The sequence below is a fragment of the Dendrobates tinctorius genome, unplaced genomic scaffold, assembly GCF_039654945.1.
Source record: "Dendrobates tinctorius isolate UK_male_01 unplaced genomic scaffold, ASM3965494v1 ptg000071l, whole genome shotgun sequence".
In the NCBI taxonomy this organism is placed as follows: domain Eukaryota; kingdom Metazoa; phylum Chordata; class Amphibia; order Anura; family Dendrobatidae; genus Dendrobates; species Dendrobates tinctorius.
This window is the reverse complement of record NW_027361739.1, coordinates 25642180-25664861: the sequence shown is the minus strand read 5'-3', so window position 1 is coordinate 25664861 and position 22682 is coordinate 25642180. Positions and strand designations below refer to the sequence as shown.

Below are 22682 nucleotides of genomic sequence, written 5' to 3'. Positions count from 1 at the left end.
TGTTCCAGGGGTTACTGGGGTTGCCGTCAGACTCTACACCCCCTCCTCCATGCGAGTGGCGGTGGTGTATCGTCCTCCCGGCCCCTCCCATCAGTTCCTGGATCATTTTGCCACTTGGCTTCCACATTTTCTCTCCTGTGACATCCCTACCCTCATCATGGGAGATTTCAACATCCCCATTGCTCTTCCCCTCTCACCATCTGCTACTCACCTTTTATCTCTAACCTCCTCATTTGGCCTTTCGCAGCTTACTAATTCTCCAACGCATGAAGATAGAAACTCCCTCGACTTGGTCTTCTCTTTGCTTTGTGCAGTGGATGATTTTGCAAACTCCCCTCTCCCGCTCTCTGACCACAATCTTCTTTCATTCTCTATAAAGAACTGCCAGGCTGCTCAGGTCACCCCCACTGTCCAGACTTATAGAAACATACAGGCCATTAACACCCAGAAACTTATGAAGAACTTGCAGTCTTCATTGGCCCCTATCTCCTCCCTCTCATGTCCTGATTCTGTATTGAAGCATTACAATGAAACACTTCAAAGTGCCCTGGATGAATTTGCACCCCCTATAAATAGAACACCACAACGCAGACGTCGACAACCCTGGCACACGGTGCAAACACGTTTCCTGCAGCGGTGCTCCAGGTGTGCCGAACGTCTGTGCAGAAAATCCAATCTACACGAAGATTTCATCCATTTTAAGTTTATGCTTAGAACATACAACACTGCCCTTCACCTCTCCAAACAAACCTATTTCAACACCCTCATCACCTCACTGTCCAATAACCCGAAACGTCTCTTTGACACTTTTCATTCTCTACTCAATCCAAGAGTACAGGCCCCAACCACGGAGCTCCGAGCTGACGATCTGGCCAATTACTTCAAAGAAAAAATTGACCAGATTCGACAGGAAATTATCTCCCAATCACCTCATACCATGCACTGTCCTCCCTCCCCCACTGCATCTAGCTCACTCTCTGATTTTGAACCAGTCACAGAAGAAGTAAGAAGGCTCCTTGCATCTTCTCGCCCAACTACTTGCACCAGTGACCCATTTCCGTCACATCTCCTCCAGTCCCTTTCCCCTGCTGTCACCCCTCACCTAACTAAAATATTTAACCTCTCTCTCTCTTCTGGTATTTTTCCCTCCTCATTTAAGCATGCCATCATACATCCACTACTTAAAAAACCATCCCTCGACCAAAACTGTGCCGCTAACTATAGACCTGTCTCTAATCTTCCCTTCATCTCTAAACTCCTGGAACGCCTGGTCCACTCCCGTCTTATCCGCTATCTCTCAGAAAACTCTGTTCTCGACCCTCTCCAATCCGGTTTCCGCTCTTTACACTCCACTGAAACTGCCCTCACTAAAGTCTCTAATGATCTGCTAACAGCTAAATCAAATGGTCATTACTCCATGCTAATTCTCTTGGATCTCTCTGCAGCATTCGACACTGTGGATCATCAGCTCCTCCTCACTATGCTCCATTCCATTGGCCTCAAGGACACCGTTCTCTCCTGGTTCTCTTCCTATCTCTCCGACCGCTCCTTTACTGTATCTTTTGCCGGTTCCTCCTCCTCTCACCTTCCCCTTACTGTTGGGGTCCCCCAAGGATCGGTTCTAGGCCCCCTCCTCTTCTCCTTGTACACTGCCCCTATTGGTCAAACAATCAGTAGATTTGGTTTCCAGTACCATCTCTATGCTGATGACACCCAATTATACGCTTCTTCTCCTGACATCACGCCAGCCTTTCTAAAAAAAACACCGGCGATTGTCTAAACGCTGTGTCTAATATCATGTCCTCACTATATCTGAAACTGAACCTGTCAAAGACTGAACTCCTGGTGTTTCCTCCCTCTACTAATGTACCTATACCCGACATTGCTATTTCTGTGTGTGGCTCCACTATTACTCCCCAGCAACAGGCCCGCTGTCTTGGGGTCATACTTGATTCCGAGCTTTCCTTTGCCACCCACATTCGATCACTGGCTCGCTCTTGTCATCTGCACCTCAAAAACATTTCTAGAATTCGACCTTTTCTTACTTTTGACTCTGCAAAAACTCTTACTGTTTCTCTTTTTCATTCTCGTCTGGACTATTGTAACTCTCTTCTAATCGGTCTCCCTCTTACCAAACTCTCCCCTCTCCAATCTGTCTTGAATGCTGCAGCCAGGATCATATTCCTCACCAATCGTTACACCGATGCCTCTACTTTGTGCCAGTCATTACACACTGGCTACCCATCCACTCCAGAATTCAGTATAAACTTATTACCCTCACCCACAAAGCCCTCCATGGCTCAGCACCACCCTACATCTCCTCCCTTGTTTCAGTATACCACCCTACCCGCGCCCTCCGTTCTGCTGATGACCTGAGGTTAGTATCCTCAATAGTCAGAACCTCCCACTCCCGTCTCCAAGACTTTACACGTGCCGCGCCAATTCTTTGGAATGCACTTCCCAGGTCAATACGATTAGTCCCCAATCCCCACAATTTTAAGCATGCCCTGAAAACACATTTATTCAGACTGGCCTATCGCCTCAACACATTAACCTAATCTATCCCTGTGTGGCACAGCCAAAAGTTTTACCATAACCAGATTTCCCGCATCATGTTCCCACATGCTTTATGCATCCATTAGCCCTCTGTGTCTGTACTGTCACACACTTAACATCATGGCTGGTCCATACAATCAGGGCAACTGTTACCACCCACCTTTCGTGTCTACCTCTTTCCTCATAGACTGTAAGCTTGCGAGCAGGGCCCTCTTTCCTCTTGGTATTTGTTATAATCTACTGTATGTGATTATTGTTATGCTGTAATGTCTATTGTCTGTACAAATCCCCTCTGAAATGTAAAGTGCTGCGGAATGTCAGCGCTATAAAAATAAAATTTATTATTATTATTACTGTGCCGGGGGCGGTCCGTGACACCCGGCCGCAATCAGCGGCGCCCCCCCTCGGGAGCGCCGCCGATCGGTTAGACGTACTATCCCGTCCCCGGTTATAGGGGCCCAGGTACCGTGGACGGGATAGTATATCTCATATCAGAAAGGGGTTAATATTATGATTAATAAAATTATTTTATAATTTGCTATACTTTGGACTCTTGTCATTGTATTCAGCTTTTTGAGTAGGTTTTACAAATAGCTCGCCAAGCAGCATTCGATAAGGCTCCATTCCCTGACTATGAATCTAACAGACTCTGCAGATGAGTCAGCCATGAAACCCGTAGCTAGCTTTAGGAGGGGAAGGGATCTGGATAACCTCCTTTGGGGTTTTAAACTTTAGATGTTCCTCCAGGTCATCAAGTCACAGGTGCATGGACCGAGGTTGCTGTGATGTTGGCACGAATTATGGCCACCGATTTCTCCCAGGTTCTCTTAAGGACAGCATCCGCTTTCCGATCCATCGGCTCCTTAAGGCTAGAGGAGTCTTCGAATGGGATCAAAGTCCTACTTGCCACCTTGGATATGGACACATCGTTTTTTGGGATGTCCTCCCAGGTTTTAAAGTAATCTCTTCACTCCTCAGATGAGCTGCTTCGTCCGGATACTTCCTGCATTCCACCTTGGCACGCACGCTTGCCACAGCCTGGAAATGCTCGCAGCCCGGGAGCAGCGCTCACCAGGTAGGCTGAGGGACCCATCATCGGAGGATGTTGACCATAGACCGCTTGACAGCAGGGAGGGATAGGCTGGGCCCCCCGATCTGCGCTGGGTCTGCCAGGTACAGCCAGAAGGGACGGAGCTCTTCTCTCGTCGTTCCTATCCTGAGACAGGAAAAACACCGAGGGGTGGCGATGGGAGGGTCCTTTTAACCTCTCGTTGTTTCCTGTCCCAGCAATAAGAACGACTTCCATAGTGCTGTCAGGAGGGATGACCTGGAAGAGCTGGTTTTGCTTAGTTTTTGTTGTGTATTTTCCTGCATTTTTGGTGCAGTTTTTCACTGCGTTTTTTCATGATACATTTGCCGTTGAGTATAATTTCTGCATCTCTCGCAGGAAATGCGCAGCTGAAAAATCACGCGTTTTTGCCTGATCTGAGTGAAAAACGCAGGGCAAAAATACAGAGAATTGACACTACACTGCTCAAAAAAAAAAATAAAAGGGGACACTAAATTATGACATGCAATGCGATGACAATCCTTATTGAAAAAATGACTAAGTATGACACAAACAAGGCAACTGTTAGGTGGATTCATAACTGGCTTAGTGATTGGACCCAAAGAGTGGTCGTAAATGGCTACACATCCAGTTGGAAGAATGTCTCAAGTGGGGTACCACAGGGCTCTGTCCTGGGCCCTGTATTGTTCATCTTTATCAATGATTTAGATGAAGGAATTGAGTGAGGGTAAACTGATTAAATTTGCTGTTGACACAAAAGCTAGGAGGGATAGCTAATACTAGAGAAGAGAGAGAGAGGATTCAAAAAGATATAAATAAACTGGAGCAGTGGGCAGCAACTAACAGAATGGTTTTTAACAGGAAAAAAATGCAAAGTACTACATCTGGGCAATAAAAATGAAAAAAGCATATACAGAATGGGCGGAATAAGGCTAAGCAACAGCACATGTGAAAAAGACTTGGGTATACTAATAGATCACAGACTGAATATGAGTCAAAAGTGTGATGCAGCAGCAAATAAGGCAAATGCAATTCTAGGATGTATTAACAGAAGCATACAGTCTAGATCACATGAAGTCATTATTGCCCTCTACTCCTATTTGGTCAGACCTCATCTGGAATACTGTGTCCAGTTTTGGGCGCCACATTTAAAAAAAGACATCAACAAACTGGAGCAAGTTCAGAAAAGAGCAACCAGAATGGTGACCGGTCTGCAAACCCTGTCTTATGAGGAAAGGTTGCAGGATTTGGGATTGTTTAGTTTGCAAAAGCGAAGACTGAGAGGAGACTTAATAGCTGTCTACAAATATCTCAAGGGTTGTCACATTGTAGAAGGATCATCTTTATTCTCATTTGCACAAGGAAAGACTAGAAGCAATGGGATGAAACTGAATGGGAGGAGACACAGATTAGATATTAGAAAAAACTTTTTGACAGTAAAGGGGGTTTTACACTAAGCGATATCGCTAGCAATGTCGCTAAAACGTCACCGGTTTTGTGACGTTATAGCGATAATGCTAGCGATATCGCTATGTGTGATACTTACCTCCGACCGGCTCCCCCGCTGTCCATCGCTGATCGCGCGAGAATGTCCAGCTCCATTTCTCGTCGTCAGCTTCCTGCTGGGCTTCCTGCTGTGATGACGAGCGACGCGTGGAGGCGGGGGGGGGGGGACGTCAGGATCGCTGGGTGTGAAAGGTGAGTATCGTGCGCTGCGTCGCTGCTGCATCGCTGTGAGATCTTTCTGTGTGAAAGCTCACTAGCGATCATTTAGCGATGCACCAGCGATCCTGACCAGGTCGTATCGCTGGTGCATTGCTAAATGTAAAAAGGCCTTTAGAGTGATCAATGAGTGGAACAGGCTGCCACGAGAGGTGGTGAGTTCTCCTTCAATAGAAGTTTTCAGAGGCTGAACAGATATCTGTCTGGGATGATTTAGCAAATCCTGCTTTGAACAGGGGGTTGGACCAGATGGCCCAGGAGGTCCCTTCCAACTCTACGATTCTATGACAACAATAAAACATAAAACTGATCAATGTAAATCAAAATTAATATCCCATGGATGTCTGGATTTGCAATGATACTCAAAATCTAAGTGGAAAATCAAATTACAGGCTGATCTAACTTCAGTGGAAATGCCTCAAGACAAGAAAATGATGCTCGGTAGTGTGTGTGGCCTCCACGTGCCTGTATGACCTCCCTACAATGTCTGCGCATGCTCCTGATGATGCGGGGGTTGTTCTCCTAAAGGTATCTCCTCCCAGCCCTGGATTAAAGCATCAGTCAACTCCTGGACCATCTGTGGTGCAACGTGGCATTTGTGGATGGAATAGGACACGATGTCCGAGGTGTGCTTGATTGGTTTCAGGTCTGAGGAACGGGCGGGCCAGTCCATAGCTTCAATGCCTTCATCATGCAGTAACTGCTGGCACACTTCAGCCACATGAGGCCTAGCATTTCCATGTATTAGAAGGAACCCAGGTTCCAATGCATCTGCATATGGTCTCACAATGGGTCTGATGATCTCATCCCAGTATCTAATGGCAGAGAGAGTACCTCTGTCTTCCCACACCATTATTAACCCACTGCCAAACCAGTAATGCTGGAGGATGTTGCAGGCAGCAGGCCGTTCTCCACAGTGTCTCCAGACTGTCACATGTGCTCAGTGTGAACACCTTCTCTCAGCTGTGAAGAGCACAGAGTGCCAATGTCGAATCTGCCAATGTTGGTGTTCTCTGAGAAATGCCAATCGCCGTGCACAGTGTTGGTTTGTAAGCACAACACCTATTCGTGATCATTGGGCCCTAAAACCACCCACATGGATGTTAGTGGCCTGCTCGAGGTCATTTTTCAGGGCTCTGGGACTGCTCCTCCTTGCACAAAGGAGGTAGCGATCCTGCTGTTGGGTTGCTGCCTTCCCATAGCCTCCTCCATGTCTCTTGGTGTACTGGCCTGTCTCCTGGTATCTGCTCCATGCTCTGGACAGTGTGCTGACAGATACAGCCACCCTTCTTTCCACAGCTCGCATTGGTGTGCCATCACGGATGAGCTGCACTAACTGAGCAACCTCTATGTGTTGCTACTGTACCTCTAGGGGTGACAGCAATGGAAAAATGAATGAGTGACCAAATCAACAGCCAAAAGCATGAGAACAGAGTAATGTCTGTGGTCACCACCTGCAGAACCACTCCTTTATAGGGGCTGTCATGCTAATTGGCTAACATTTCTACCTGTTGTCTGTTCCATTTGCACAACAGGAGACATTGATTCACAATCAGTGTTGCTTCCTAACTGGACAGGTTGATTTCACAGAAGTGAGATTGACTTGGAGTTACATTGTTAAGTGTTCCTTTTATTTTTTTAGGCAGGGTATTAGTATGGGCATACAGATTGTGTGTCTCATATCAGATGTGTTGTTGCTGCTCAATCATATTTTATCTCTTTATATAAACGACATCTTCCAGGCTCTGGGAAGGATGGTGCCTGGAGATAGCTCTGTCTCCAGAGCTTGTTTTAAATAGATAATGGGCGTTACCAGTGTGATGTGTAATGGCTGCTCTCACTTTTTATTAAAAAAACAAAAAAACAAAACACCGATCCCCAGGTTTTTTTTTCCCAAAAAATATTTACTCCCCCTCCCAGGGTCCAGTAGTGACATCACATTGGCAGTACTGCAGTGAGCTGACCAGCTATGCTCATGTAGCCAGCACGAGCCTCTGAACTCATTGATTGGCTGCAGTGCTGTCAACGTGACAGGAGCACTGCGGAGACTCAATGCTTGACAAGTGACTAAAAACTACAGCTGTGGGACAAGGGCTAAAGGTCAGTGGAGGTCCAGGCACAAAAATCCCCTGATCTCTCAAAAAAAAAAAACAAAAAACCATCTCTGAAATATGCTGCTCAGCAGGCACAGAGCCATGTAATAACAGACTTCTGAAGGTAAAACCAGGTGTGTATCAGGGTGGTTACCTGATAGTCTTGGTGAGTACATCTCTTTAGGAGTTCTCCGAGAAGACAACCCCTTTGTTTCACAAATGCTAAATAAAGTCTTCCACCCCGTCAGTACAAGAAAGTTTCTCATTTTTCTTTAAAAATCTTGTTATCCCTAACTGTGTGTAATCCCTGGCCAGGCAGAAAGCCACATTTACCCCCACTCTAGTGGTACAACAGAATTGGCACAAGTCGTTAGGCTGCAGCCCAGCACCTCTTAATTCTGCACTGGGCATTGTGATAAGACATAGCACACCGGTGAGCGGTTTGCCAAGGAGACTATCCACCGCCCAGCAGGTATTCTGTGAGGGACCTGTTAATTAGGATAGCATTGCAATCCGATCTTGGCCCAATTTATAAGGTTGTCTGACTGCGCCCTAAGGCTGGCGAGCAATCCCTTCAGTTGACCGCCACCTCAGATGACTCTCCCATACACAGGAACGCTTTCTGAGTATTAATTTGTTCTCTATAAGAAAGTCACAAACTGACATGCCAGTCGACCTCCAGAACATCAGCAGTCCAAAAATCAGTCATGTACAATCAATATCCCTCGCCACCATCAGTCACCAAACCTGTGGCTATTTGTTTTATTGGACATTAGTCAATGTGTATAGGACCGCAAGGCCGGGATAACACATGAGGAATATGGCAGAGACTCACATGTTAATACCTGGTACAGCCACCAGCACTGAGGAGCGGAGCATGTGCGGCTGCATGTATTGCTATGCAGCAGCACGCTCTGATCCAAGTGCCGGGTATTAACATGCGAGACTTGGCTGTATTCCTTGCATGTGTGATCCCAACCTAAATCAGTTATCTGGAGCTGTTTGTTTTTTTTCTCATAGTGATAGTTATCTGCCTGTTCTGCCCACCATAGGCTCAAAGCAGTCACAGCACCTTCCTGCCACTTCCTTTGACCAATTCTTCTGGGCTGCTGTTGACAAGCAGGACTGCCGATGTCGGAACAGCCCACTCCCTGCCGGTAGGCGCAAACTGTGAATCTTCACAACACTGGAACAGATTCCCCACCCATCAACAGGTCAGGAAGAGCTGCTCTGACAGGTCAAATGAAGCAGCAAAATCACCAGCAAAAAAGGACCACTGAGCCAATGCAGGGGAGGACAGGTAGTTCCCCACATGGGGGTGGAGATAAGCTGTTGCTCTGTGGCTGTGAAAACTGCACTCCATGACCACTCTGAGCCGATAGACATTGACACGAGGCAGGAAGATCACAATTTACCTCTTGAAGTTCTAAGGGACATTGGAAGGAAAAAAACCCCCCACAAGAACAGAAGAATACATACCAGACAAATGTGAATATTTAACCTTTATTAGTAATCATTAATAATAATGTAACACTCGGACTATGTATTTACAGCCAACCCATGAATAACATACGGTACTAGGGATAGTTTAGTGGGCACCAGTAAAAGCACACAGCCAGACATGTAAAATATCAGTTAGGACTGCAGCACAGGATCACAGCGGATTCATTCTTTTCAGGGAAAAAACTGCTTAAAAATAGGCAGGGAAATGCTTTACTTCTAAGAAAGAATCAGCTGTGATCCCATGCTGTCCTCCTTTCCTTCCTCCCCGGCTCAGGAGCTGTGGTATGATCAGATCATGTTCCTGTACGGTCAGTACACAGCAGGGACACATTTATAAGATTATCTCAGCACAGGAACATTTTTTTAACACATCCAATTGTTGAAATTATTCAAAGAGCTATTGATTAAAGTTAACTTTGCTTGTGGGACTACCCCTTTAGGCTGTGTGCCCACAAACATTTTTGAAGCGTTTGTCCCGGTCAAGAAGCATCCCATTCATTTTAATGAATTCCGCACGTTGATGCGTTTTTTTCCTGCGCAAAAAACGCAGCATGCTCATTAATTTTGTGGAGAAGTCCACGTTTTTAGCTATTTTCTACGAGTCAGAAAACGCACGGAAAAAATGAATCAAAAACATGCGTTTTTTCGGCAAAAATGTGCAGAAAACAAGTGGAAATAAAACGTGCGTTTTCTGGGAAGGTGTCCGGTTTTGAAGCAGAAATGTTCTGCATACGTGGGCACATAGCCTTGTGAGCTTCCTTCAGATGAGGTGTGCCACCAAACGATGAGCTCAGGGGGTCTCTAATACACTGTGCTCACATCACAACACCCGGACGGGTTTCAGTGGGGAGACCCAGAGGCTGGATGAGATTGTGTGATCAGAGCACGTGTCACACAGATGAGCAACACCGGCCAAACTTACAGCAGAGGGAGGTCAGACGCTGCGGGTTCAGGCCGTGACAGAGTGTCAGGCCAGGATTTGCTGGTGTAGTAGAAATGCTATAAACACCTGATGGCTGTTTTAAAAGCGACACCTGTAAGGCCTGTTTCACACTGGCGGACGGTAAAAAAAAAAAAAATCTCTCCTTTAAAATTCTTCAGCCAACGGATCCATCAAAAAACCGGTCCGCTGGCATCCGTTACCTTCAGTTACCAACGGATCCGCTTTCCGCCATTTTGGCAGATTTTAACTGACAAGAAAAAAAACTGAAGTGTGAAACAGGCCTTAGGGTGTGTGCACATGATACGGAGTTGCTGCAGGTCTGTGTACTTATGTAGCATCAAACCTGCAGCGGGCAGATGTTACAGTATAGTGTACGGGATGTTAAGAAATGCTATGTCCACTATGTGTGCAGACACCTATGGAGACTGACATGCGGCACGTCTTTCCAGACTGCAGCATGGCAATTTCTCCAATAGAATGTATAGAGTGGTGTGAATCCACATGATTGAGTGAACACCTGCATTCAATAGACGGCAGCGCTTTGGACACGGTATACATACGCTGCACCTTCCAGATCACGTGCACCTGGCCTTAAGGCGAGTCAGTGGCAGGCGCCATCCTCCGCACCGATCAGTGGCCATTAATAGGCTGCAGTAGACAGTGGCGCAGCGCATCAGTGGCCACTGATCGGCTGCAGCGCTCACATGACCAACAAGCTGCCGAACAGCTGGCGCCAACATCACCACATTGCCGGTGGGGAGTAACCCCTCACTCGGAACCTACAGCAATTCACCAGTGGTCCAAGTAGAGGACAACCCCACAGACATAGCGGATTTCTACGCCTGTCCCGTACATCTGTCCGTATAAGGCTCGCGCACCCGATCGCAGTGGCGGAATGGTCGTCAGACTGTGTGGTTTCCGATGGCGGAGACGTGGGCACAGGATTTGGGGGGGGGGGGGTTCCTCAGATGCCACCTTCACAGGGTTTGTGGTGGATCAGTCACAGACTTTACCCACCAGTGTGAAGTGGAAAGTTACATAGGCCCCCAGGGGATGCGCCCATAAGGACTGCAGCTCCGCACAGAAGCCGCAGGGACTGAACTGTCCGTATGACACAAGCGTGTAGCCACTAACCAGCAGAACCCGGGGAGGGACAGAACGCCAGCGAGCTGCACACGTCGTGTCCCGGGACTCCGCACACCCCGGGCAGGCAGCGCGCCCTCTCCTCACGGCCCCGGAAATGCTGCGCCTCCCGCCCGCCCCCGGTGCCCGCGTCCTGCACACACCGCCTCCTATCTCCGCCCCCGGAGGCTGGGTGTGTATGACAAGAGAGCGGGCTTCTGTCTCCCGTCCACAGCGCTGACAGTCGGGGGGACTCGCAGCCTCCCGCCGGCGGCAGGTGTGACGCCCTTCAGCCGGGCGCTCACCCGCAGCCATTTTGAATTAGCACAGACAAAGAGACGAGCCCCCCCTCCCCCTGCGCCGCTATTAGTCCAACGTTCCTGCTTCCAAACCAGTCTCCACGCTCGGTTAAGTCCGCCAGGCCCGCTGCCGAGTAACGTGACCGCTGTCACCCCGGGAGCTCCGCTCCATTCCCTCCTGGAACACGAAATACCGCTCGCAGCCATTTGCCCATGCATTATATAGGGCGGCGCCGGCCAATGGGGGAGTTGGTTTGGTGTGACGTGATTGGCCAGCCGCGCAGGCGCAGAGCGCCGCTGCCCTCCTGGAGTTGAGCGGCGGAGTAAAGATGGCGGCGGGTTCGGATCTGCTGGATGATTTCTTCAACACGGACGTGGACGACAAAGTGGTCAGTGAACTGGTGGGCTCATTGGAGTCCCAACTGGCAGCCGCAGCCCACCACCACCATCACCACCACCACTCACAGCAACCGCATCCGGGTCCCCCCGAGGTCCGCAGCCAGGCCCTAGCCAACCATGTTGCCAGCCCTGGGGTAGGGGCAGCAGCCAATGCCGGGGTCCAGGCAGAGCCGAAGATAGGAATCTCCCCGGGGATGCCCAAGACTGGTGAGCCGGGGGAGCGGTGTGGTGGAGGGCTGGCGATGTGCTGGGGGCTCGCAGGGGGGACGAGGACATGTCTGCTGTCACTGGTGGGGTGTGAGCGCCTGCTGGGGGCCCCGGGGGCTCTGCCTGTCTGTCCCGGTGGCCCAGCAGTCATCAGGGAAGTACTGGGGGTCATCAGAGCTGCACAGAGTCACCCTGGGGGTGAGCAGGGGTCACTGAGGGGTCCCTCAGGTGCAGGGGCGCCTCATGGGTACTGAGTGGGCTCAGGGGGTCTGCAGCTGCAGCCGCTGTTATTTTGGCGCAAACGGTCACATGATACGACTTTGACGCCACTTGTACGGCGCCACTTTCCGTTTCTTCTCATAAACTGTAACGGAAATGCCGTGTGACCGCTACTGTCATGTGATCGTCGCAGTCATGTGACACCCATTAACTTTTACCTGTCTGGTTACAGTCTCCTGCGAGCTTTGCTGGTTTCATTAGTTGGACCGTAAGGGGAGCGCAGTGCCAGTTTGTGGGCACTTCTCAGAGCTCAGCGAAAGTTGTTCAAGGTTGTGTCGGTCAGGTAAGGGTGCGAGAGGGGTTAATGCACTGACCATCACGGAGGCGATTATTAGAATGCAATGATCTGCCCCTTGTGCTGCAGGTGGTAAACATGCCAGGTAGTAGAGTATGCCAGGGGCATCTGATGCCCTCCTGTCTTCCTCCTCTGTGGGATCACTGTGTCACACTGTTGTTCTGTCCCGTAGGAGCGTCTGTACCTGGAGTCCAAGGAAGCGTCATCAACAACAGCCGACCACAGACTGCGGCCCAGCAGCCGGATGATGTCCAGTCTGCAGGATCTGAAGCCCCAGGACCGCTGAGTCAAGCCAAAGCTGGGGTACTTGGCACCATAGCGACTGCTCTGCCCAACCACGGCTCAGGGAACGCAAAGACTACAGCCCTGCAGACCATGAATGGGAGTAATGCGGTATTAAACTCTCACGGACCTGGTGGGCATGCACCCGCATTTCAGGGGAATAGTAATCCTGCGCCTGGTGTTAACCTGGTAAACAACGGCCCCGCTCCTGTCGCCAAGGGTGGTGTAAACGCAGGGGCCAACACAGTGATTCAGACTTCATATCTTGCAACGACTAATGTGTCAGCTTCTGTCATCTCCTCCTCGTCAACATCGACTCCTGGGGCAGCTGCGCAGCCCACGGGCATGGCAGGTGTACCAACTACTGTAGCGCTGGTTAGACCTCTCGTGCATCAGGGAGTGCCAGCTACCCAGAATGGAAGCAATACTGTGATCAATTCCCCTTTGCCTGCTCCTGGCGGGGTTTCTTTGCAAATTAACAGCCAGCCCAGCCCGGCCTCTAGCCAGGTGATCAAGTCGGAGTCCCCCAAAACTATTATTCAGACTCCTCAGCAGAGCCAGCCTAACCCTGGAAATATGGTTATAGGACAGACTATGCAAGCAGGGCATCCTGGCCCTGGAGGGGCAGCTCCTGCACCTGGCACTCCCGCGGTGATGGGCAAAGCGACAGTCAGCACTGTGCCTCAAAGCTTGCCAAGGACTCCTACAGCAGCGCCAGCTGGTGGCATCAGGGCAACTATCGCACCTCCCATGTTGGCACCGCGGGTGCCACAGCCTCCAAATCCAACCAACATCCAAAACTTTCAGCTACCCCCAGGTAAGAAAGCTGCGTGTGTTTTGGACTCTGTTTTGCCTGGCAGAAGTGTTCCCTGCCTTGCTTCCTCTCCCCTTGTGTTGATGCTGCTGCATGTGATGCCGTGTCTGGGACCAATCGCTCTGTCGACTTGGCAGCAGCTCTTCCCTCCGTGTGCACATAGGTGCAGGGATCCGGGCTGCGAGCATTACTGTGTGGCTGGGGAACAGCAGTGGTGTGTGGGTTACCTGGCCCCTTTCTATGTCCCCGGCTGCCCCCATTTCCTAGTTTTGTGCAGAAGTGGCAGGAAAGGCTCTAACCTTCTGTGGCTGGGTTTTGTTGTACGCCTCAGTTAACCTTTCACCTCTGTGAACTTGCCAGTTTGGGATATTTATTGAGAATGAAAGTGTCGGACGACGTTGCTGCTGCAGATTTCAAATGTCATTTGTTTTATGTGCTTTTATATCGATGATGGCCGCATAGGATGTGATCTAGGACGTGCATAGTAGTCACTTGTGTGTATTTTGGTGCTGATAGCGGAGAAAGTGACGGGGACATCGACGGTCTTATTTACATTGTGACCACTATCGTTTTCTCATATCTGCACCATGTATGGACCCCTCGCTGTAGTAAAGCCCCCTGGTTGTTGTGAGTGATAACTGACCAGAGAGTTTGATCGTCTATTTCACGACCATTGTATCCCTTCTACATACAGATCTCCTATGTTCTGATAGTTTGCTACAATGTATCAGTGCAGGTTGCTCCAAAGATACAACGGTGGTGAACTTGGCGGTGGTGAACTTGGCTGTGAGAAGGATACGTCTCCATTCACTGACAGCAAGTTGTGAACTTGATATTGGACAGACGTGCGCCTTAAGAAGCTTAAGTGGATTGTTTGTTTTGATTCCCCAGATTTCTTGGAAATAGGAGTTAGAAAACTTGTTTTGTGTATTGGAATACTGAATGACAGCGGATGAGGGACTGAGTCTTCTACGGGAGGTTCTATATATACACTGGATTCGTATCAATGTGCATTAGTGTTGCTGTACGTTTTGTTATTTGCTACTTGTCAAAATTGGGTCATCACCCTCGAATGTTGGAGGAGTGCACCTGCGTACAGTTCCGTATACCCATACATGTGGGCACACAGACCCCACACCAGTTCTTAGCTGGGGACTTGTGTAAAACTAATTAAAAATACTATATACATTACAGCCAGTGTAGACCACACCCTCAAACGGACTCCAGACTCTGTTACATTGTACCTGCGCTGATACATTGTAGCAAACTATCAGCCAAGGTACGTTTCATAGAGGATTGTTCACACTCGGGAGGGAGATTCCGTCTGGAAGTTTTTAACATCTGAATGTGGATGTTCTACTTCACTGTCACGAAGCAGAGATATTGAAAATGGGGATTACATTGTAACTCGCAGTAGATTAGAAAACTGCAGAACTGTTAATGAATTTGGGTGATGAGAAAAAACCATTTGGGCTCAATTCAGACATCAGGTATTTTTCTCATGCACAGAAAAGCAGAAACAATGTCATCAATGTTTGTCCTATGTGTCAGTTTTTACCGTCCGTGTTTCATCAGTGATTTTCACACAGAAAAACAAATGGCAAAATTTCTACTTGTGGCCATGCGGACCGTACAACGACGCCTCCCGTGTGCTGACCGGACTTATCATAGACTTGTATGCGAAATTGTGATCTGTTATATGGATCAAAAATGGACATGTCGCGCTTTTTTTTTTTTTTTTCTAATGGGGCGCATGGTTTGCAAAAAACCCCAAGTCACAGCCATGTTTATAGATGTAACAGGTACGTGTTATAGCCGTGAACACCACAGATAGAATTCATATGTGAATACTGGCCTTAACTAAACTGGATCAGGACTGTAGGTAATCTGTGACCGAAACGGGTCACCGCGTAGCCACATGTGGTGGCTGACATCTTGGGGCACTTGTATTGCCGCAGTGGAGGTCTCCGCTTCATCAGCTTTTCGATGCGCCCACTATACAGTATGCCTTCATGCTAACGAGATGCCGCAGTTTGACAAGCTTGTCTCGTAGCTGATAAGCAGAAAATGGAAAGTGCCCCCAGTCTCCGCTAGGAAGGGTGACAAGGAGCAGAAGCTTTTTTTTGTAGACACTTCATTTCCAGCCCTTTTTTCTATCCGCCTTGGCACACACCTGTAGAACAGTGGTGATATGCACTTACCATGCCAACTCCCACCCCCTGCCCAAATGAGCCTGTGCTGATTGCGGGAAGCTCTAGTTATGGTGCCGTCGCAGCTGCAGATTGCCACTAGAGAAGGTCGCCGTTCTTGCAGCCTGGTCAGTACGGAGAGGGCCACCTAGAGGAGCAGGTACGATTATTTACCGCCACTTCCCACAATTGTAGCAAGTCCCAGGAACGTTGATGTGTAGTATCCTTAGCTTTTTCTCTGGTTTGCAGGAAAACACAGTGCACCACAGAATCCATTTAATTGTGCGTTCATAGGATGATATAGTATGTATTTGTAGACCTTTATTATCTCTGACTTGTGTGACTAATGTGCCTTCTATGAAGTATAGGAGGATGCTAGGATATAAAATACTGTTGACTTTGGGAGCCAGTTAGTTCACTCCAGGAGCCAACTGACCCAGGAATGAAAAAAACAAAACCAAGCTACATAGACATCAATTGACATCACATTTCTAGGATGTGTCAACTACCTGTCCCCTAATCTGTGTGTGTTCCTCACTGCCCCTGAGTCTCTCTGATGGCTGTACTGACAGGTGTAGGCATTGCAGATACTTTTATATCCAGCTGTTTGGAATCTCTAGCTCTCAGCAAATGGTGGTGGCGTTTTAGGTTTCTTACAGTGGGGAGATTATTTTTTCGATTTTTCTACAGTTTTATAAAATTCCCAGAAGTAATGACCTCCTCTCCATCAGTTCTCTGACCGCTGCTGGCAATTACTGGCCTCATTGATCACGTGTGTATGATTGGCTGCAGTGGTCTGGTGATTGATGGACAACACATCATCATATATGGTATTTGCGGGGGATTGAAGGGGGTAAGAAATGCTTCTTAATTTTAAAAACCTTACATGGAAGATCACAAAAGATTGTAGAAAACCCTACAGCTCTGCCAGTTAAGTCTTTTTGGTTTAAAAAGCCATATTGAACCAGGCTGGGGGAAATAGGAAGACTCTTCCCAATATTTAATAGGCTTTGTGGGATGGGAGGCGGGAGACCCTTTCTTTTTCATTCTGTTTTCCCACCAAATTTACACACAGTGCATTAATACGTGTCACTAAAGCCTTGGGCTGTGTTCACATCTGCATCAGAAGCTCAGTTAGGAGCCTCCATTCCAGGTCTTCCCTTACTGGAAAAAATAGTACAGCTTTCCGTTCCTGTTTCTCCAATAAAAGGATGGACACCTTGACTTAAACTTGATGTACATTAATACTGTTATTGGGGTTCATTGGGTTCTTTTTGGGTCTGCCATGTGACTGATTTTACCCCCTGCATGAAGAGACTTTCATTTTTCTCTTCCTACATGGCTAGTTTCACATGTCTGCCGTTTGTGGTTCAAGAATGGACTGCCATGTCTAGATCGTCTGCAGGTCTTCTTACCCGAATTCAGTAGCCTCATATATACCCCTTGGGTTGTTGAGTCCTGGTTCAGGAGACCCATGGGCCATCTGCACATCGCTGTCCGGCCTTACAGAATAGAAAACCCTAATTCCAAGTGTAAATGTGATTAAAGCCTTAGGGGCCATAAAAGGCTTAAAGTATAAATGGGCAACAAAAAGTGTAATATGTATCCCAATATCCCACTGCTACCGAGGCTGCGAGCTTTAGCTGTAACATAAATGTCATCCATATACATGTTCATCACTATAAACCCATAATAAAACAAATAAACCCCTAGGTTTTTAAACTTCTTATAACCGTTTAAGGCTTTGAAAAACGAGATGTGGCTAAAAGAAGTCACCAGACTATTCTTCAGGCAGCAAAGGCGACTCTTCAAGAAAAAACACCATCTCCATCCTCACTAAGTGTATTCTGGTTCAAAAGCTCTGCGTCCACCTGGGTCTATACCCTGCCGAGCTCACGTGTCTGAAGGATTATACCTGGGAGGGTTATAGCTTATCCCATCTGTGGACCCCCATCTTTCTCAAGGGCTAGGCCCCATTACCAATGTGTAACTGTCATGCACGGTCACCTCTCCAGTTCTGTTTGTGCATGACAGCTTCCCCATCTCAGTTGGGGATGCCCTAAATGTCTGAGGTGAGACCCCTCCTTTATAGGGAACCAGGGCTGTGGAGTTGGTAAGCCAAAACTCCAACGCCGACTCCTCAATTTCCATGCCATCGACTCTGACTCTCCGACTCCCTCATACCAGGGCTGTGGAGTCGGTAAGCCAAACCTCCGACTCACAATTTCCATGACTCAGACTCCACCAAAATGGGCTCCAACTCCGACTCCACAGCCCTGTGAACGTGTGATAATTTCTGCTCACCATAGACCACAGAAACAGCTATATAGATACTAGAAAGATGTTTTATAACATATCCTTTTATGACAGAGAGTAAATTACAGATGGCAATAAAGCGCATTTCTGTAGGCTAGCTTCTCTTATTTCTGCTACTATACAATTCTGAAATGTTTCTCCAGTCCGAGAAATGAGGGGTTAATGTTAAGATCTATTGGGGGCACATTATGTGCATGGAAATTTACATTTAGAAAGCACAATTATACTGCAGCTTTTTTGGCCAAATAATCCTTTTTCTACTTGAGCAGACAATTCGGCGTTTGGCAGTGGCCTGCTCGTGGCTGTTCAGTAGGAGGCAGATTTGTGGCTGTGGCTTCTCGCCTCCTTTCCTCCGTAAGGGCCTAGCCCTGTAGGTATTGGGGCACTGATGCTACCCCCTTCATGCTCCTTTACCCCCCTTGTGACGTGCCACAATATTTAGACATGTAGTGTCATTAGGGAGTTCTGTAGGTTCCCATACATTAGTCTGTCAGCTGCCCTAGTGATTATATCAGCAGGCTCCGTTTCTGGTGATATTTCTGGGGGTGACTTGAGGTCACTGGCTTTAGTTGTTAGATATGATTTTCCTGTAATGAAAGATCATTTAAACTAGATCATTACTGACCTACGGCGGCAATTTCCTGATGGCCGAGCAAAACGCTCATTCATTGGGTGGTTGGATCATTCCTGCTCGCATAAAAATCCTCTATTTGGGTAGCACATTGTCCTAGATGCTGCTACACTGATAATCTATGGAATTGTGTTCGGGAGGCTGAACATGCCTGTAACGAACCCCTAATCAGCTTCTCGACAGTGGTTTACCAGCGTCTGTGGTGGGTGTGAATTGGCCATAAGTTGTTGAATGGACTGAATGCAGCTCTCCTAACCCAACTGTGCAGCTCTCCTAACCCAACTGTGCAGCTCTCCTAACCCAAACTGTGCACCCTCCTAGACCTATGTGAGAGTATGGAGTTTGGGTCCGTGCGTGGTTCGGGTATGGACGGGGTAACACAGATATGGGAGTCCAGCCTAACTATGTATGGTACTTTGAGCTGAGTTCAAAAAAATGTTGACCTGTAGTTTTGTAGCCTGTTTTTGTTTTGATTCTCCTATATAATTGTTTTGTTTTATGATTATACTTGTCTTGTTTGACTGCTTTCAGCGTCCCCAATTTTTGCTTATAAATTCTCCTGCCTTCTCTTTATTAGCCTGAAAAGATTTGGCTGCTCTTATTTTACTTATTATAAGGCTGGGTACACACGATCGTATGCAAAACAATCTGTTTTCCTTCCTTTAAAATCTGGCTTTTTTTAACCGTATTAGCACTTTGAATATTGTAAGAATGAATGTCAAATACAGTTTCATCTCTTTAAAATTGTGCTGAATCCGTGAAAAGCGCATGACTCATGGATGGTAACTCCATATATGATCCGTTCTTTATGCACCTATTGACTTATAGTCATCTGGTCCAGAATAGGGATCATAGTAGTGCATGTTTTTTACATGCAGTCCATCAGATATCAATGTGTATGTATGTAAAAGAAAAAACAAAGCAAAAAATCATTGCATAAATCAGGATGGCTGCTATCTTTGTGTGAATAAGGACTACTCTTGCTCTGCTCCACACTACTGTTTCCTCCAGGTACAGACCAGAATTGATGTGCTTGTGAACATTTCCACCTGTGCCTTGTGATGTTCTTCTCTTCAAAATAGAGATTGAACAGTGAGAGCAAGATACCCCAGCCTTTGGTCCTAGGTATCATGTGCCTCCAGTTTTATACAAAGGCCCCCGGAGGATTGCGAGATATGTATTATAGGTATTCTCCCCCTGAAACTGAGAGTGCCATTTATCAGACAGTGGGCATCTTTGATTAGGTAAAAATAATCTGAATAATTGTGTCTTGCTGGAGACTGCTTGTTTCACTGTGGTAAGTCAGGCAATACACCTCCAGTAGACACAGGGATGCGAGACCTCTAGTGGGGCGATGTCTGCTCCCTATAAAACTTGTCTTCCAAATTCCCCCATGCATCCTTCATATTTTGGAAACTTATCCCCCCCCAAGCTATCAGATTTTTCTTCACCTTTTGATTCCTTCTAAAGCAACTTGAAAACCCATCTATTCATAAAAATGCTGCCACTATCCGGCCATGTGAGCTGATGCTAGGTTCACATACTAGGTAGTGAGGAAAGCTGGAGGACTCCAGATGTGCAGACACTGCGGCAATGGTGTACAGGACCTCAATGAATGAAGAGTAAGCATGGCGTCTTATGGAACAGTGTTTTACGAAATAAAACAAACAAAAAAAAGAGCGCAAGGAAGACCAAGCTAAGGTAGAAGCACGTTGCCTAAGGCCTCTTTCACACTTACGTTTTTTCTTGTCAGTTAAAATCCGCCAAAATGGCGGAAAGCGGATCCGTTTGTAACTGATGCAAACGGATGCCACCGGACCGTTTTTTTGACGGATCTGTTGAATGCAGAATTTTAAAGGAACCGCAGTCGAGAGAGAGAGAGAATTTTTTTTTCCACCGCCATGCGCACTGAAAAATGCGGATCCTACAGCCAAAAAAACGTTGCAGGGTCCGTCCAGGCATGCCGGCGGACACAAACATTTTGGCGGATCCGCAAAAAAGCGGATCCAACGGATGGCCATCCGTCAAGATCCGCCTGTAATGCAACTCAATGGGGAAAAAAACGGATCCGCCAAAAAAAAATGGCGGATCCGTTTTTTTCAAAAACTGGCAGATTTTAACTGATGGTCAAAAACGGAAGTGTGAAAGAGGCCTAATAAATACATGTTACAAGTCACCGGATGATCCTCTTTCGTTACTTTTGAGGTCCCATACTCCATTACTACAGTGTCTGTACATTGGAGTCCTTCAGCTCTCTTTGCTACCTTAATGTTCTTCACTTGCTGTTGAGAAGTTTTGGGAATTGGCAGCAGGAGTGATTTACACACATGAGGTCTTCCATGTTGTTCCCTAAATGCAACTAAATCAGGTGAGCAAGAAGCAAGAATGTACCATATTTTTTGGACTATAAGGCTGTGTGCCCACGATGCGATTTTTAAGCTTTTTTGCCTCGATTTTCGGCGCAAAAACGTTTAAAAATCGTGTACAGAACGCCCCCCCATGCATTCCTATGGCATTCCGCACATGCTGTACTAATGCTGCGCTTTTTTCCGCAGCGGAATCGCATCGCGGAAAAAATCGCAGCATGATCATTCTTTTGTGCGGAATCGCAAAGACTTGCCGCGATTCCGCACCCATAGGAATGCATGAGAATCGCTTACTTCCCGCATGTGGCTATGCCCACCATGCGGGAAGTTAAGCGTCTCATGTGCGGTTGGTACCCACGGTGTGGAGGAGAAGAGACTGTTCTCCAGGCCCTGGGTACCATACCCCTGTAAAAAAAAGAATGAAAAATCGGGGTATATTTACCTTCCGACGTCCCGCGCTGCATTCCCGGCCTAAGCGTTCCCAGTAATGCCTTGTGGCAAGGTCCTGTGATGACGTAGTCTCGCGTGACTCTAGCGGTCTCGCGAGATCGCTATAGTAACGCAAGACCAACGTCATCACAGGTCTCACAAGGCATCGCTGGGAACGCTGAGGCCCGGGATGGCAGCGCGGGACGTCGGAATGTAAATATACCCCGATTTTTTTTTTTTATTTTTTTTATCATTTTTAACATTCTATCTTTTACTATTGATGCCGCATAGGCGGCCTCAATAGTAAAAAGCTGCTCACACTTATCAAACACTATGTTTGACGAGTGTGACCAACCTGTCAATCACTTTACAAGCGATGCTTCAAATCGCTTGGAAAGTGCTTGAGAAAATCGCGAACAGAATCGCGGTGAAATCGCACGGAAAAAACGCGTGATTTCTGGGAAGGAGTCCGGTTTTCACTGTGCGTTTTAAAACGCTACATGGGCACATAGCCTAAAACACATTTTTTTCCTCCAACATTTTGGGGGAAATTGGGTGTGTCTTATAGTTGGAACATACTTACAAGCAGTGTGGCGGTAGCAGGACTCGGGCAATTCTGCGGCGGTCCCGATCCGGCGCTACAGGGTGATGATCACACACCATTCCCAGGCTGGTGCGGCAGGTTCGTCAGTGCTCTGTGAGTGGGGGTTCCGACGACATTTAGTGAGAGCCCGGAGGCCCCCTGCACATCCATTGCTGCGATGCGGTGGTGGCCTCCAGGAAAATGGCCACCGTGGGCGGCGTATGCTCACATTGACATCCCAGGAAGGAGATCTCATCCCGAGATATCGGGAGGCGAGATCTGGGCTTTCACAAAATGCCAGCGGAGCCCCCCCAACCACAGAGCACCGCCGAACCAGTCTGGGATGGGAGTCGTATCGCCGGACCACCAAACACCCCCTGTGACCACACTCCACCAGCGCCTCCGATCCCCCTCCGTTAAGCTGAATTAGGACTGTAAGACGGACCCCCATTTGACACATTAATTTTTTCCCTATTTTCCTTTTGAAAATTTGGGGTGCGTCTTTTATAGTCCGAAAAATACGGTAGCAGTATTATTATTATTATTATTATTATTATTATTATTATGCATTTATATAGCGCCATT

At 47.6% G+C, this 22682-nt stretch overlaps 1 protein-coding gene across 4 annotated transcripts in view; it reads left to right on the top strand.

Moving 5' to 3' along the window:
- The first annotated feature begins 11141 nt into the window (after positions 1–11141).
- Positions 11142–22682, top strand: part of TAF4 (TATA-box binding protein associated factor 4) — an 82913-nt gene continuing 71372 nt past the window's right edge. The window contains exons 1-2 of one of the 4 annotated variants that reach the window (XM_073582497.1): positions 11142–11913; positions 12660–13586. In XM_073582497.1, the coding sequence (XP_073438598.1) occupies positions 11637–11913; positions 12660–13586 (1204 nt within the window). In that variant the 5' untranslated portion in view covers positions 11142–11636. Of the gene's footprint in view, positions 11914–12374; positions 12476–12659; positions 13587–22682 lie in introns of those variants that run through there. The other 3 variants (XM_073582498.1, XM_073582499.1, XM_073582500.1) reach the window with 3 other exon arrangements.